The sequence below is a fragment of the Trachurus japonicus genome, chromosome 3 (genome assembly GCF_045865225.1).
Source record: "Trachurus japonicus isolate A0001 chromosome 3, Traja_1.0".
NCBI lineage: Eukaryota > Metazoa > Chordata > Actinopteri > Carangiformes > Carangidae > Trachurus > Trachurus japonicus.
Window position 1 is genome coordinate 23979328 of NC_140909.1, and position 15718 is coordinate 23995045.

Here is a 15718-nt window from a genome sequence, read left to right on the forward strand (position 1 = left end):
CAGATTCAAATCCAATGCCAATAGATAACAAAGGCTTTGTCACCTGTTCTGTCCCAGTATCAAACACGTTACAATTAGAGCTGTGACTTACCATCAGTTTAATCATTGTTCAACCTGCTGTTTCTACTCTCTCAAATGATCCATGAATGATTTGGTCAGTAAAACTCATAACATTGTGATAAATGTCCATTGCAATTCATGGACAAGAACAAGGTTTAAATACGTTTGGTTTTTTTTAGTTAGAAAAAGCAGCATATTTTACAAATGAGAAGCTGGAATTGAAATGTTTCATATTTGTTGCTTGAAAACCACAATAATGAATATCACATCAGCTACTATATGATGTTCCGTCAAATAAGAGTGAACAGTTCTCTTTCAGTGAGACACTGTGAGATTTTCCTACCACACTCTTTACGCTTTTATTTTCAGAAGGTGAATCACTCACTGAGTCAGTCACTCAGTCAGTCAGTCAGTCAGTCAGTCAGTCAGTCAGTCAGTCAATCAGTCAGAGTTAGCCCTCTGCCCACCAGTGGCCACCAGAGGACATGGCAGTGTCTTCAGCCACACTAAAACAGGAGCAGTTCCTCTCCTCCTGCAGTGCTGCTGAAGTGAGGATGTGGTTGTCCTTGTTTTCACTCTCAAACTGATTAACTGACCTTGATGCAGTGATTAGTGGTGTATGACAGCATGACACCACAAGAAGAGGCTTACACGCGTTTCAAGGCTGTAAAAACCTTCATTACACACACTTAATTAAACAGGACAGTAACCTGGGATATGAAGGATTATGTGTTTTTGAGTAAATGTCTCTCCGTGTGTAAATTGTAAGACCACTGCTTTAAAAAAATAATAATAAATAATAAATAAAATATTATGTAGCCAAATGATTTTTATTTTCAACCTTTGCTTCCTTCACCCATTGTACTACTGTTGACCCTGTTACATGAAATCTATTTAATCACATCCACTCAGCGCGGCAGCACAGAGGGTGGCATCTCTGACAGCCTCAGCTTTTTGCATCCCCCTTATCACTGCAAAAAAAGAGACACACAACAGTTTGCACACATCGTAACACAAACGCACATATGCACACCCTCTCTCATTCACCTTTGCTTTCATGAACTTTGTTGGTTATTCACATTCGTCCTTTTCATTTTCCTTCTCTTTCTACTTCATGGGCACAGCAAAAAAAAAAGGGCAAATTTGTTTGAGAAACGACACCGTGGCTACAGAAAATGGTTGCTTTTTGTCCTTAGTCTCATTGAGAGTCTTTTGCTATTCATCGGGGCAAGGCAGCCAGGCCAGCGAGGGAGGCAATCTTATGCAGATCACATTGAAGGGCTTCATTACCTAGAAGCCAGCTACTTTTTGTTCTCCCTCAAGGGAAGAGTGAGAGAGAGCATTAGCTTAGCAAAAGAGAGAGATGGTGAGCAAAAGAGAAAGGGAGGGATGAAGTTCAGAGAAACAGAAATAAAGTGTGCAAAAGAGAGAGAGAAAGAGGGAGAGAGGGAATGGGTTACAAAGAGAGTGCGTCTCTGCGGGTTACACAAGGGAACAGGGACAAATTACACCTGAACAACAGCATCTTTACAACCGTATGGAGGCTTTATGCTAACACAGAGATGGTATGCGTTTTAGTACACACATGGGCTTATATGCACTTGTGCATGTGTAAAGTGTGTGCATCTGATGTATATCTGCCTGCATCCTCTAGAAAAGAAATAACGCCCCTGGAGGATCTAAAGGGCTTACAGTATATGACTGATGATGCTCCACACATATTGCAAGGGTACAATGGAGAATAAATAACACTTGATGAATTACTAATACACATTTGTATGTGCTATTGAACACCTGACACTGGTGTGTACGTTGCTATTTTTATAATTTTCTATTTGCTTGTTTGTTTGTTTTTTTCTGTCCTGAACAACATGTTTTAGGCTTAGGGGAACACCTGACTTACTTTTTTTTCTATATAGTGGTTAAATGTAAAACAAAAAGATGCTGATGACTTGCTTTCAGTTGCTGGGTGAAGATAAGAGCAGTGAAGAAAAAGTCACAAGGTTACTGACAGGTGACAAGTATCAAAGACACAAAATGAGGTGGAAAAAAAGCAAGCCCACCAAAACATCCACACACACACACACATACATGCACGCACACACAGATACACAAGTGCAGATGCCATTGCCAAATGAGGTGAGATAGATAGGAGTAGCAGGTTATTTACAGAGAAACTCCTGCATGTCAGTTAAATCCTTTCTGCCTTGGAGGCCTGTCCTATCCCCATTTAGCATGGCCACAGAAAAGGGCAGGCTGGCGTGCACGCTGGCTGGCAGTTAGACAGGCCTGAGAGAGTCAGAGCCTTGGCCAGGTTCACTGCTCTGACCTCCTCTCACCCTAGCTCAGCCTGTGAGCCGCCCACCACCATCACCACAGTGCCGGTTTGCCGCGTCCCTGCCCAGCCCAGGATACCGCTCGTCAGATGTGCCCCAGCCCAGCACTGGCCCAGCTGCCCACTATGTTAAAGGGCCAAGGGCCCCCTGCCACTCAGTCCATCTGCCAAGCTGCAGACCAGAGTCTAGGATCAGAGAGGAGAGAGACACAAACACCAGACACTCTCGCTCTCAGCTCTTTGCTCAAAGCTCAACAGAGAAATGCCAGATAAAAGATGCACTATAAATGTGCTTCCTTTTACTTATGTGGGTTGCTATGACCCTGAAATACTGCTAGGGTTTATACAAATTAAACTGCATTTAATGCATTTAGACTCAGATTTTCCAAGGCCACGATATGCTCAAGATTTACTGCAAGATCAGCAGAGTACAATAATATTTTTTAGGTATATCTGGGAAGGGGATTTTTTATAGAACATCTGGCCCAAGTGGAGCATGAAATGCTCTCAAAATAGCCCAGCTTTCCCTTCATTGATCTCAAAGATGGAAATGTGTAGAAGAAGTAAGCAGTAAAACTAGATAGATAGATAGATAGATAGATAGATAGATAGATAGATAGATAGATAGATAGATAGATAGATAGATAGATAGATAGATAGATAGATAGATAGATAGATAGATAGATAGATAGATAGATAGATAGATAGATAGATAGATAGATAGATAGATAGATAGATAGATAGATAGATAGATAGATAGATAGATAGATAGAGTAAAAAATAATATTAGACTTTGTGTTGGTTGGTCGTTATTAAATCATGCATGATCACAGTGAGATTTCTACTGTTGCAGTGTCTTGGGTCTTGGAAGTATGAGACGGTTAGCTCTGATAAAGGTCTGCATCTTGCTCATTTTCATACGTCTCCCCTTGATCAAGTCTGCTCATTTATCGTCCAAATCTGTGATGACAAGCCTTTACATATTTTCCCAGCTGCCGGTGGTGATGAGAGCGTAATCAGATACATCATTAAGGCCCCTACATCGACGGCTGTGCCTGTTAGTCCTGTTACCCACACCCATAATAACTCTGAAAATGCAAATCAACTCCAGGTAATCTATTAATGTCACTTCAATTTTATGTCTACGCTCCAATTTAGCAGATCTTGACACATTTTGGCGAGGATCCGTGCTCCCGTACAGGTATTCATTTTGGTGGTGGGGTTTCTGAGAGCACGGTCCATGCGAAGAGGAGACGGGCCATCTGTCTGCGTGCCCATTTATTAATCGCCCTGATAATGAAGCACACTCGCAGCCCAACACTCCTGGGGCATCTCTCACACGAGCTCCGATCCTGGCAAAACAACGTTCAGCAAGTTTGTTTCACAGTGTAGCAATTATTGTCATTTGCACCCCACTTAGTGCGGGGAGGAGGGTCTAGTCACCTCCTCCTAATTACCTGAAGCGTCACTTCAGGACTTTGTAATTTCCAACTACATTGCAACCCCCTTGTTAGCTGCAGAAGGGTAGCAGAGCCTCATAATTCCAGCATATGGTCGACAGACATACGGGGGGAATTTGTCAGCTTGTACTGGCCTTAAAGTCAAAGACCCCCATTAACAGCAAAACAGGATCTACTAATCCTGTGAGATCTGTGCAATCCATGGAAATTAATTTTAATTTGAATCATGGTGGGGCACAAATAAGTAACAAATTCCCTTTTAATTGAAGTGACAGTGAAATATAATTATCTAATGAATATACTTGTGAAACTGAGAGCATAAGGGAGATGAAGAAAGGTAGAGTATATCAAATATTCATTTTATTAAATGGATTGATAATGATTTGAATTTTTATCCCTCAATTAAAAGACAAATCACATTACTTGCCTGAAGATTAAAATTAAAAGAAAAATTACACAACCGCTGAATTTTTGCAACACGTAAAAAAAAACAAAAATCAAGAAAATGCTACATTTGACTAAAGCTGTGCTAATTGATATTGTTATCAACAATGGATCTGATGAGTCTGTGGAGTGTGGAAAGGGCTGCTCGTATTGGCTCTGCGGTTCCTGCCCTGTCTCCTATTGTACATCACACCAGCACATATATTTTTGAAGGGAAATAAAGCTGACTGGCTTACTATATATATATATATTTTTTATTATAAAGGGGGATATATTGCATTATGCAAGTCATGAATTGCTGACAGGGAATGTATCAGTAAAATCTTCAAAACATATTTCACTTTCATCAAACTTCCAACCAAATCATGATTGAACTTTTCATGGATATTTTCAGACACTTTTTTAGTGAAGATGAGAGAAAGACTTTCAGCTCAAGACACGAGTTCACTAGCTTAACAGAAAACACAATTTATATATGCCATTAATCAAAGTGCTTCTGTTGGCTAAACCTAACCATGACAGCACTCAGGATGCAAACCCTGATCTGTGGCGTTAAAGCCCTGCACTTGTGTGATACATACTGAATGTGTAGTACCTCATTCATTTGAAAAATACCAGGCAATAATGATGTTGTTCATTAGAACATAAAATGGACAACAAATATTGCAGGCGATAAATGTAATTTATAGGAAATAGGTTTGTACTGCAGCACTTTTTACTACAGTGAATGAAGATTGAAACTAATGTTGTTATAGAAAATGAAAGAAAATGAACTAAATTTCAATCATTTTGAGGGCACGTGAGGCACATTGGGAGAGAAAATGCTTTTAATAATAAGATAACGTGACAACTCATACACAATGGGACAAACCTGCTAGTTGAAAATGCAGTAACACAAACACATTTAAAATTTGTAGTAATAAGGATATAAATATGGGTTCTCAGGCAGGCCATAGATAAATAGAAAGGTCATAATTCCCTAATTTTAGCTCATTTTAGGCTGATTATTCTGCATTAATACATTTTTATTATAGGCCTAAAAACTGCAGATGCTGCACTGCACCTCTGGATCTTCACAGGCTGCTCAGAGGAACTGGAGTAAATCTACCAACAGCATACAGTATGTTCTCATCATATATAGAACATACTGATGAGATCCATGCATTTGTTATTCTAGGCTGGACAAGTGGAATCCCTCATCAGCAGGCTGAACTCAACAAGTCTCTACAGGCTCTCCAGCTGATGCAAAGTGATGATGCTTTGGTACTTACAAGAACTAAGAGTTCAAATCTCTCCCATATTAGCTTCTATGCACTGGCTAAATATAATTTCAAATCACCATCCTCACCCACAAAGCTTTTAACGGTCAGGCACCATCATATCCTAAAGTGTTCCTAGTGTCCTGGCACCCCTCTGTGCTCCCAGATTGCAGGCGGACCTGTGTAGAGTCTTCAGGTGCCTGGTTCCTCTACTGTGGAAGCATACTTCTGCAGAGGCAGCCATGATAAAACTTCCCTCTTTGCCAGTAGTTAGGCTGGGCTTAGGTTTGCCTTGAACCATCTCCTTGCAATGCAGCTATAAGCCTACAATGCCAGGGGGCTTCCCATGATGCACTGAGCTTGTCTCTCCATCTGTACAAATTCATGTCTCATTAATTTATCTTCCTAACTCGCCATCTCCTTTCTCTTGTAGTTTGTGCTTTGTTAACTCATTCCTCTTTGTGGTTACTATCAGAGTCCACCTCTATTATGTAAATACTAGATCATAATAACAATAATAATAATAATAATAATAATAATAATAATAATAATTATTATTATTATTATTATTATTATTATTATTATATACTATATATATAGTATATCCACTATATATATAGTATATCCACAGTTTATCTAGAGGGATTCCCGTGAATTGATTGAGGTGCTTTATTATCAAATTATGCAAAAAACTGAATAACCAAGATGCTACTCCATTGACATTTACAGATAACAGGATGACCCTTATCTTACAAGATAGTTTTGACTTGAAATCATTACTTCATATAGTTTGCTGCCTGTAGCAGAGAGTGCAGAAACTATGGTGCCAAGTCCTGCTGCAGATTACCCAGAGTACAGTGACAGCAGCCTGGGCAGCAAAGCCATTTAGTTGCAGTGTCTCAGCTCTCTTGCCACTGGACTTTAAATTCTGTTAATTCTATGTCCAGATTTTATAATTAAGCCCTTGGTTCCTAACCCACAAGCTCCTTTCCAGCCTTTTCTTTCTTTTTCCAAATTGGCGGACAGACAATGTTATTTTTATTTCTTTTAGTGCTCAGACACTAGCAAATCATGAAAATAAGTGAGAATTTATCCTGACTCATGACTCCAAATTAATGCTAAAGGTTGGTCTGTGTCTGCTGAATGATAACACATTCACCACACAACTTTATTCTTCATAATCTTAACATGTTACTTTGTTCCTCTGACTCATGAAAATAGCAATCAAGGTCTGCAGCTTTAGAACATATTTGTTTCTCTAATAGTTACCAAAAAGGTGCAAACGTTGAACCCGAAAGTCACATCCAAGACTGCAGTTCCTCAAATGACCACTAGAGGAGTGAGTCAATCCCCGTAGCCTCACCTATGAAATGGGCTGTATTTACAACAGAAATAAACATGTTTACAGCCTGGTGCAAAGCGAAAAGACAACTGGGTGGATTTTTATATATCTCACACAAACTTTATTAAGGCTGAAAGTTTATCATGTAGGACTAAAAATATGTTTTGCATTGAATAACAAAGTTTTAGCTCGTGTCTTTTCAAGGTGGGAGAAACATTGTGTTATTTTACTTCTATGTTTGCAGTAATTAGCATGAATCATTGAATGTTTTCAACATACCCGGCTCACTAGCCCAGCTTGTTAACTTGCTATATCACATGCACTCTGTGTTGTTGTTTTTTTTCTCCTTGACTACAGCACGACATAGCAGCACCTCTCTGAGCAAAGCGGTCACACAATTTCAAGTGAAAACAGTGTTATAATGGATCACTAATGAGATCAAACTCTAGTCTGACTGTCCTTCTCTGCTACAGTACGGCCACCACCTCTGCTCTCCACCTCCTCTCATTGTTGCACTGTACTTTCAGAGACAGTCCACTAAACAATTAAAATGGTAGTCACCTCCATTCTCAGCCATTCAGTGAAATGAAAGTCAGAGAAAAGTCACAGAAAGCCACAAGTCTTATCCGACTGGCCCTTTTAAAAGAAGAACAAAAGGTCTTTCTCCTTCATTTCCCATTAACCTCTATGCTCCTCCGCACACAGGAAACATGGTGACCTCAGCGGCCCATGTCACATATCTCATCCGGCTGTGGGGAGCGTTTCCTATGGGGGATGGTGACATTCAATGAGGAGGGGTTTTCTATCTTGCCGTATAGTCCTTGACAGATAAAAGGTGGGTGTTGATATTTGTCCGTGGTCTCGGGGATAGCAAGCGGATACATTCTTGTTAAGCGGAGGACCTGGTGAGACATTGATAAAGTCTGGAGTGGAACTGACAAGCAAGTGGATAACATTGTCAGGTGAGGCAGCCTGTTACAGCCTGGATTCAATTTTTTGATTATTTGATGCAGGGGAATTCATGCTTAGAAGAAGAAGGAGAAGAAGAAGAAGCAGAAACATGAGCATATTCACCGTCATACATGATGCATCATCTCTTCCATGTGCTTCCCCCATTTCTCCTTGTTGTCTTGGAGATTTGGTCGTACACAACCCAACTCTCAACAACATCCGTTTATTTTAGGCTTCCTTTCCTGCAGACTTTATTAGTTAACCACTGCTCAGCACACTTCCAGTAATCCACTGAGTCCTGCACAAAATTCTTATTTCAGTGCGATAAAGAAGAAACACCACTGTGGAGACACGGGTGATTTATGAATACGAAGGCAAGAGAGATGAATGACTTATTGTTGGTTTGTCCAGAGCCTCCGATTGTTCCCAATAATGCCGCAGCACATGAAAACTTAACAAGAGGAAAACTAGCTGCTGAAGAAAAGCCTTTCAAGCAAACAACTGAGCTTTCCTGAATGTTTAATTAATCAGTAGTGACAAAAGGGAACAACAGTCAACAAAGAGACGCTTATTTCTTATGCATTATTCCCACTGGCAAATCACAGAGTGCTGTCAACTACCACTTTCCTCTCTACCCCCATCACTATTGGCTGTCCCCGCACTGCACTGACAAAACCCTTGGAGAGCTACAGTACATTTCGACTGAGATCCAAAACAATGAGCAGCAGGGATCAAGTAACGGAGTTCAGACAGCGAAAGTTCACTGTAATTTTGTGTTTACATGGATACTTTTGCATTGTGTTTTGTTCCTTTTTGTTTCCGCCGCAGCAGCAGCAGCTAATAGGAATCAGCCGCAATGATCATAGGAATCATGATGCTCTGAAATCACTGTTACCTCAAAGAGCCAAATGAGAGGCTGCAACGTACAGATGGGATTTACGAAACAGATTCCATTACATACCTAACACCATCTGCCCTGGCATGTTATGTCAGCTTCATGACAGGTAACAAGAGGAAGCTCGATGAGAAAACACAATAACACGCGCATACCGCCCAACAACAGACCTCAGCACCCCCGCTGAACTCCACCAATGTCAAAACGGCATAAAGACACACTCTGATCTCCTTCCTGCTACATTTTCTACATGACTCCTGCTGCTCTGGGGTCAGTGGCAAAGGTTTCCTTGAAGAAGAAGAAGGAAAAAAAACACAAAAAAAAAACACAGTGTGCTGATCCACATGCAGGCCTCGCTACCCGGCCTAGATGAGCTATACATGTGAATGATGTGATCATCACGCCGCGGTCGTTTAAATGCATGGATGCAATAAGAGTGTGAATATATGAATACATTAGCATACAGTGAAATGGAAAGTGTTTGCAGTGGTTTGTGTACCAGTTTTGTGGGGGCTTGTAGAATGGTAGCTCATGGCAATTAGCATCAGTCAGCGCTGTCAAACTAAGTGACAGTGTGGTGCTAACAATTTGTGAGTCTAAATGCAAAAAAAAAAAAAAAAACCTTTATATGCTTTTGTTTGCTTTCATCTGCTTTGTTTATGATTACAGCAAAATGCTTGAATCTGGAATTAAGACACCATCTATGAGCAGATTTTTGCTCTCAGAAAAAAAGCAAAAACATACATTAAATTCCTAGTTCTCTATAATATGTTAATATGCAATGGTACCTACTGTCAGTCCCTTGTCTACAGTTTTATTTTTTATTTTTTTGTCATTTATGAAATATTATAGTCTGAGTCTTCTAATCTTTCCATAAATATTTGATTGTAAAGTGATCACCGCCTTCTATCACTTAACTGACTGCACACATGAAAATGTTAAAGAAAGCATTAGGAATTCAACATATCCCCTAATGGTCCACATTATAAGACAGCACAGCCCTTAAAGTGAAATATAGCAATTTTCTTTTAAAATCCCTACCGGAACAGTAAGTGAATGATGTACCTACTGTACTGATGTTACGATAGCATTTAAAGAAATGTGCTAATGGTGCTATTTCACCTTCTGCAGAACTCAGATTGTGTGTGAAAGTGTTTTAGTTTAGCATTTCCTGCTTTCCCACTGTTGTGAGAGTTTTTGTTAAATTCACAACATAAGGCTGCTTGGCACATGTTTTACATATTGTTAGTTGGACTTCTTTGTGAGTGGGCTGTTTGAAGAGGATGTGACATTAGCATTAGGCCGCCTTATTTGGTGTGTGTTAACACTGATGCCAGTTGTTAAGTCACAGCACTGAGCTACGGGTGAAGTTCTAGCAATTTGATGTGATTTATCATTCTTGTATTTTCATATGCCGCGATACTCATAGCGGGCAGGCTTGTAAATAGGCATACTCATTTCCTCTCGCTCTTATTCACTCATTATTTTTTATGCAATAGTCCATTAGAGATCAGCCGTCTTAGAAATCTCACACACTGATTAGGCGGCTGTGTGCGGCACAGACCAGAAATTAAGTCTTGTCCATTGTGACTCACCAACAGCGGACATTTCTGGAACAGAAGCTCGGTATGGGCCCTCAATGAACTGCGGCGGATTGTCATTTATGTCCTGGACTTTGATGATGAACTCGGATGGCGGCTCCAAGGGCTCGTCCGTTTCGGCATTAATGACCTGGGCCGTTAGCGTGTACTCGGCCTTCTCCTCGCGGTCCAGCCTCTTCATGGCGTGGATGTCACCTGTTAACTCATTGATGGCGAAGATGGTGCCCGCTCCTTCACCCGCTAGGACATACTTGATGCTCTTGCCACCCACATCCAAGTCCGTGTGTAGCTGCAATCAAAAGGCACAGAAAAAAAAAAGGTCACAAATTTAAAAGTTCCAGCTTCATTCCACTGTGTAAACAGATGGGGAGCTTTAATGAATGCAAGTTGTTAGGCTCAGCACATTCTACAAGTTCTTTCCATGTAAATGCAGATAAGTGTGCAGTACGACTATAATGTGCTGTTTTTGTTGTAGTGCTTTGAATCGACTGAGTGTAGCAGGGATACTAAACATGGCTCAACGTAGTCTACACTTTGCTAAATGAGGCCCGCTGGGGACAATAACTTCATAAGTAGCACAGGAAATGGACCTTAGCCTACATTGTTCCTCGTTATACATCGCAAATACATCATACAAACACACATTGTGGGGGGATATGACTCCCTACAGTCTGAAATTCACAGAAAAAGCTAGCGAAGTGGCCTGGCTGTGCATTCCATAACACTGTAGAAGCAGAAAAGTATCAGGATTCATAAAAAATTAAAGAGGAAACTCTGCACATGATGATTCATGCTCACAAATAACTAGCCCCAAAGTTACTGGACGATACAACATGTTCCTCATTATTTTTGTAATTACAGTTTCATTAGTTCACTAAAGCTGCATTACGTGCTAGGCTGAGTGGTCGGCTCCCAAACGCCGGACGAGCTGAGTATAACTAATGAGTCTGACAATGCTACATAAGGCCGTTGAAACATCTGTGGACAGAAGAGCGGGTGAAACCTTCTGCTATTTCAAGTTAAAAAGGTAAATTGGAAGAGCAGGAGATACAGTGGTGTGGAAAGAAAGAGGTCAGAACGAACACAACAAGCTTTGACATTAGGGAAGCAGAGAACTTTTTTATTTAATTTTAAATTTTTCATTATTTTACATAAACAGAGAAAGCACTCCTCTAACCATAAGTCACCTTTCATGTAAGCCTCTTGATCCCCAAGGTGAGTCACTTTCAAAGGGGGAGGAGAGAGACACCGAGCACAGCGTTTACAACTGCCACAGTGTTCGCTGTAGCTGTGACACAACTGGCAGCCCTCAGCTTCTCAGTTTGTATTTTTGTTAATGCGCATCCCTCTCAAAAACACACACATGCACACAGTTGAGCACACGGGCAGCTCATCAAAACATCTGTATTCAGCAGCTTTAATTTCATTTCCTGCCACAGTGTTTCAACAGAGGCTCCTGTGGGAACGCGGTTAGGGTACGGAATAGCAAGGTAAAAATCTGTCGGTGAAAATCCCGACCTCGCAACCCCCCGCAATGTCTTTATAAGCCGCCTTTTATGCATATACCGTCTCTGAGGTGTTGTTTGCAGACACTGACAAAGCACATTCACTTAAATTGTCACACCTTGCACTTTTGTTTTCCTAATTGTGCCATCATTTCACATGAATGATGTAGCTCATTAACACAAATGCCTCACAACATCCTGCACACTGAGAAACTCTTTAAATGAGCTGAAATTAATGATGGTCTGTCATTGACTTTTTTTTTTTTATCCTATGTGAGACTCATGTGCAGCTGTACGCCTAGTTCAGCACTGGTTTGACTGCATATGTCTGTGTTTCTCTCGCAGGCTGGCAATTTGAGTATTTGGGCTTGCATGTTCAGTTTGATTTGTGCCATGTATCATACAGAGGAGATTTATAATATGGCAGCAACAATTTAATCCTGGGTGTGCTTGGCAATGACACTGCACTGCTTCACTAGGCACTAATACTTATTAAGTGAGGTCACCATTTAATGCCATGGTCTTAAAATATGTCAAAAATATGTCTCAGGCTCTTCTTTCAAGGTCAGCACACACCAAAAGGCTCAACTTTAATCATGAGATGAAAAACGAATAATTCCATGACAAGTGACCAAACTAATTACGAATGAGAACTTATACAACCTTATAGCTGTATGACCTATGTCAGCAATGAACATCAGACACATATTTTTGTTGATTAAGTTGCCAAACCACAAGACAAATAAAGAGAGTTTAAAATGAAACCTTAGATAGAAAACTTGGATTCAGATTATTTCACTGCATTTACTATGTCTTGTTATAGAATAAAATACTAATTTGGTTGCACAATGAGAGCACAATGTTTTGCCCTTCTCTATTTTAAAAAACCAACCCATAAATCAAAGTTAACCTTTTATACTGCTTCCATAGCTGATAAGACCACACAATTATAAACACAAAAAAAATAAGATTGACAACTAATACAAAAAAAGTTAAAAAATGATAAAAGTGAAACATAACTTATCAAATAGCCAAAAAGTAAAACAGGTAAAAGGCAAACAAGCATTTAAAACAAGAATAAAATATCAAAGTATAGAATAATTAACTAAAAGTAATCATGCACTGTCAAAAGCAATGTATGAACTATTATTTATCAAGTAACTCGCAATATAATGCATTGACACTGTGGCAGAAGCAGAGCTCCACTAACTTGAGCCTCAGTCAGAGTGCGGCTGTCAGCTCAGCTGTGACTCACAGTCTGTTACCTCCTCATTTAAAGTCTATTACAAGACCACAAATGCCAGAGAAACAATCATAGTATGTAATAAGAATGTTATAAATAGTACACCGCTGAGCTTTTTTCATTGTGTGCTGACACTGTCAGGGATTACTGTCTGCCGTATATGTCACTGTACAAATGAAAAATACTCCCAAAATATCTATCTCTCTCTCTCAAAAAAAACAAGACCTAGGATCATGTCAGTTGACTTACACTTATCACAGGTTGGAGGGACGGAAGGAACACCTCTCTTCAGTTTGGTCTTGGTTGTGCAGCGGATGGATGACTTTAAACTCAATACACTACAGTAAACCCTGATCCTACTGTAACCTGGCCATTGACAGAGCATTCTTTGTTCCTATCTAACCTTTTTGTCCTTAATTCACCTGAAATCCCCTCATTAGTATCCTTAATCCTTAATCCAAACCTTTAGTAGGTTTTTCAAAAAAAAAATGGGCCAATAACTGAGAGGTTAAATATTTGGAGGTAGAAATGTTAGTTAGAAGGTCTGGTTTAGATTTGATTTGGGAAACTGGGCTGACTTGGTGGCTCACCTGAGCACGTACCGCACATGTTTTGTCCTAGCTGCGGCAGCCATGGACATGTATGTCATCTTCTCTCTCTCTCTCTCCCTAATTATCTCTCTCCTCTGTCCTGTCACAATAAGGCCAAAATGCCCATAAAAAATAACTTAAAAAAAGATAAGATACGATATAGGCCTCAATAACTGATGCTGCATCACTACACTCAATCTTGAAATTGAAACATTTAACTGAGAGGATAAACAGAGGCGGACAAAGTGTTTCCTGACCCTGACAGAGACGGATACAAAGTGCACAAAGGACTCTCACCGTGCCTTGAATTTTTACCTCCACCCAGGAGGTTATGCTTTTGACCGCGTCTGTTTGTTGGTTGGTTTGTTTGTTTGTCTCTCAGCAGGATTACACAAAAAGTACTGGACCGATTTGCACTGAACTCTGTGAATGGATGGGACATGGCCCAGAGAAGAACCCATTACATTTGGGGGCAGATCCACATCATTTACTATGAATTTCAATTTTTATCCTCTGAAGTTTACCGTAAATTGTTTGACATTGGCCCTGGTGGAGGTCTGTGCTCTACCAAGTGCATTTTCTTGATGCCTCTTTTTCTGGACAGTTGTAACATTTAACTTTTTATTAGGTTACCAAATTATATAGCTGTCTAGGCTATAGTGCAGTCTGGCTGACAGGTTAATAAAAAATTGTGGGTGGGTGAATAAATGTTCCACTTTATAAAGAGAAAAGAAAAAAAGGCACACTGAGTGCTTTTCAAGAAGAAAAGTCATGCATTCAATCATCACTTGGCTAGAAACTTCCACTTCAACTCTGAATGCCCTGATAGTTAAGGTGAGCTGTAACCAACTGCAACACTGACGTCTCCTCTAAACAGCCTGGACGCCCTTTATATTATCATACGGTGGAACGCACAAATGGTCATCTACGAGGACAATGTGTGTGTGTGGGTGGGGTGGGGATTGTCAAAAGTCTGTGCTGTTACCAAAGTTGCCTGGGCGACTACTATCATTTAGAAAACGGGACAGATACACGCATACATGATGATTTTGTGTGTAGCACAAAATGCAGATTTGAGTCACAAAACACTGATAGAATATTCTGAGCACAGGGTGGGTGTTGTTTAGACACACGCATCATTGCCCAGCCTGTGTTTATTCTGAACTCGTCTAGTAATAGTGGTTCTGGTGACACCTTGAATAAAGCTGGAATGTATGACAATTGGCAGGTGTGGTTCCATTGTGCTTGTCACCAGTGTATACAGTGATTGCATTACTGTATGAATGTGAAAACAAACTACCATAAAGAAGCCATAATGCCATCAGTGAGTGCAGCGTGTATATACGGGCTGTGAGAGTTATTCCGACTCTCGCTTGAGTCGCTGCACTCTGGCTGTTGAGAAGAAAAGACATCCATATATTCCGAAGCTGCAGTTCAGGATGATGAAGAAAGCCTGGGCTCACAGGAATAAAAATTATCCCATGGCGGTATTTTGCAGTCTCACTTTGTGCCAGTACTACTGTGCATGCCCCCACGCACAAGCACACACACACACACCTCCGATTTCTAACCACAACCTCCAATCAGGGGCTGCATGGGACGACTTATCCTGTCAGCGTAGGAGGAAATATGTCAGTCCCTGCTCAAGATGAGCTTTCATGGCAATCACTTGAACAATCACTGTGTCCTAATGAGGAAGAGTGTTCAGATTCCCCAATCAGGCCCAGGGTGTGCATGCTTAAGTGCAGCCCTATAGAGAGAACTTATGATATTTTTGCTGCTTGTCCCAATGGTTAGATGGGACATTTGCTCCTCCTATGTGCACCAGTAGGACTGGAGAAGGAAAAGGAGACTCAAGCGAGAGGGAGGAGATGTTGTCACAATGATGCAGCTTGTCAACTCATGTCTGCTACAACAGACATAGCAGCAGTCTGCTCTGCACAGTACATTTACTCTGGGTCAGAGATTACTTCTTTTTTTATATAAATCTAAATCCTATAAGTACTAAGATGGTGAATTTCAGGTAAAGTACA

General features: G+C 40.5%; 1 protein-coding gene and 1 long non-coding RNA gene across 3 annotated transcripts in view; one reads left to right on the forward strand and one right to left on the reverse strand.

Moving 5' to 3' along the window:
* The window catches only part of cdh8 (cadherin 8), a 102956-nt gene that overhangs the window by 53551 nt on the left and 33687 nt on the right, over nucleotides 1–15718 (reverse strand). For both annotated transcript variants that reach the window (XM_085767402.1, XM_085767410.1), the window contains exon 3: nucleotides 10342–10636. In XM_085767402.1, the coding sequence (XP_085623528.1) occupies nucleotides 10342–10636 (295 nt within the window). The remainder of the gene's footprint in view (nucleotides 1–10341; nucleotides 10637–15718) is intronic.
* On the forward strand, nucleotides 1519–8995 carry LOC146990004 (uncharacterized). The gene is made up of 3 exons (XR_015034727.1): nucleotides 1519–1625; nucleotides 7606–7735; nucleotides 8680–8995. It is a non-coding gene; the product is annotated as an uncharacterized LOC146990004 (long non-coding RNA).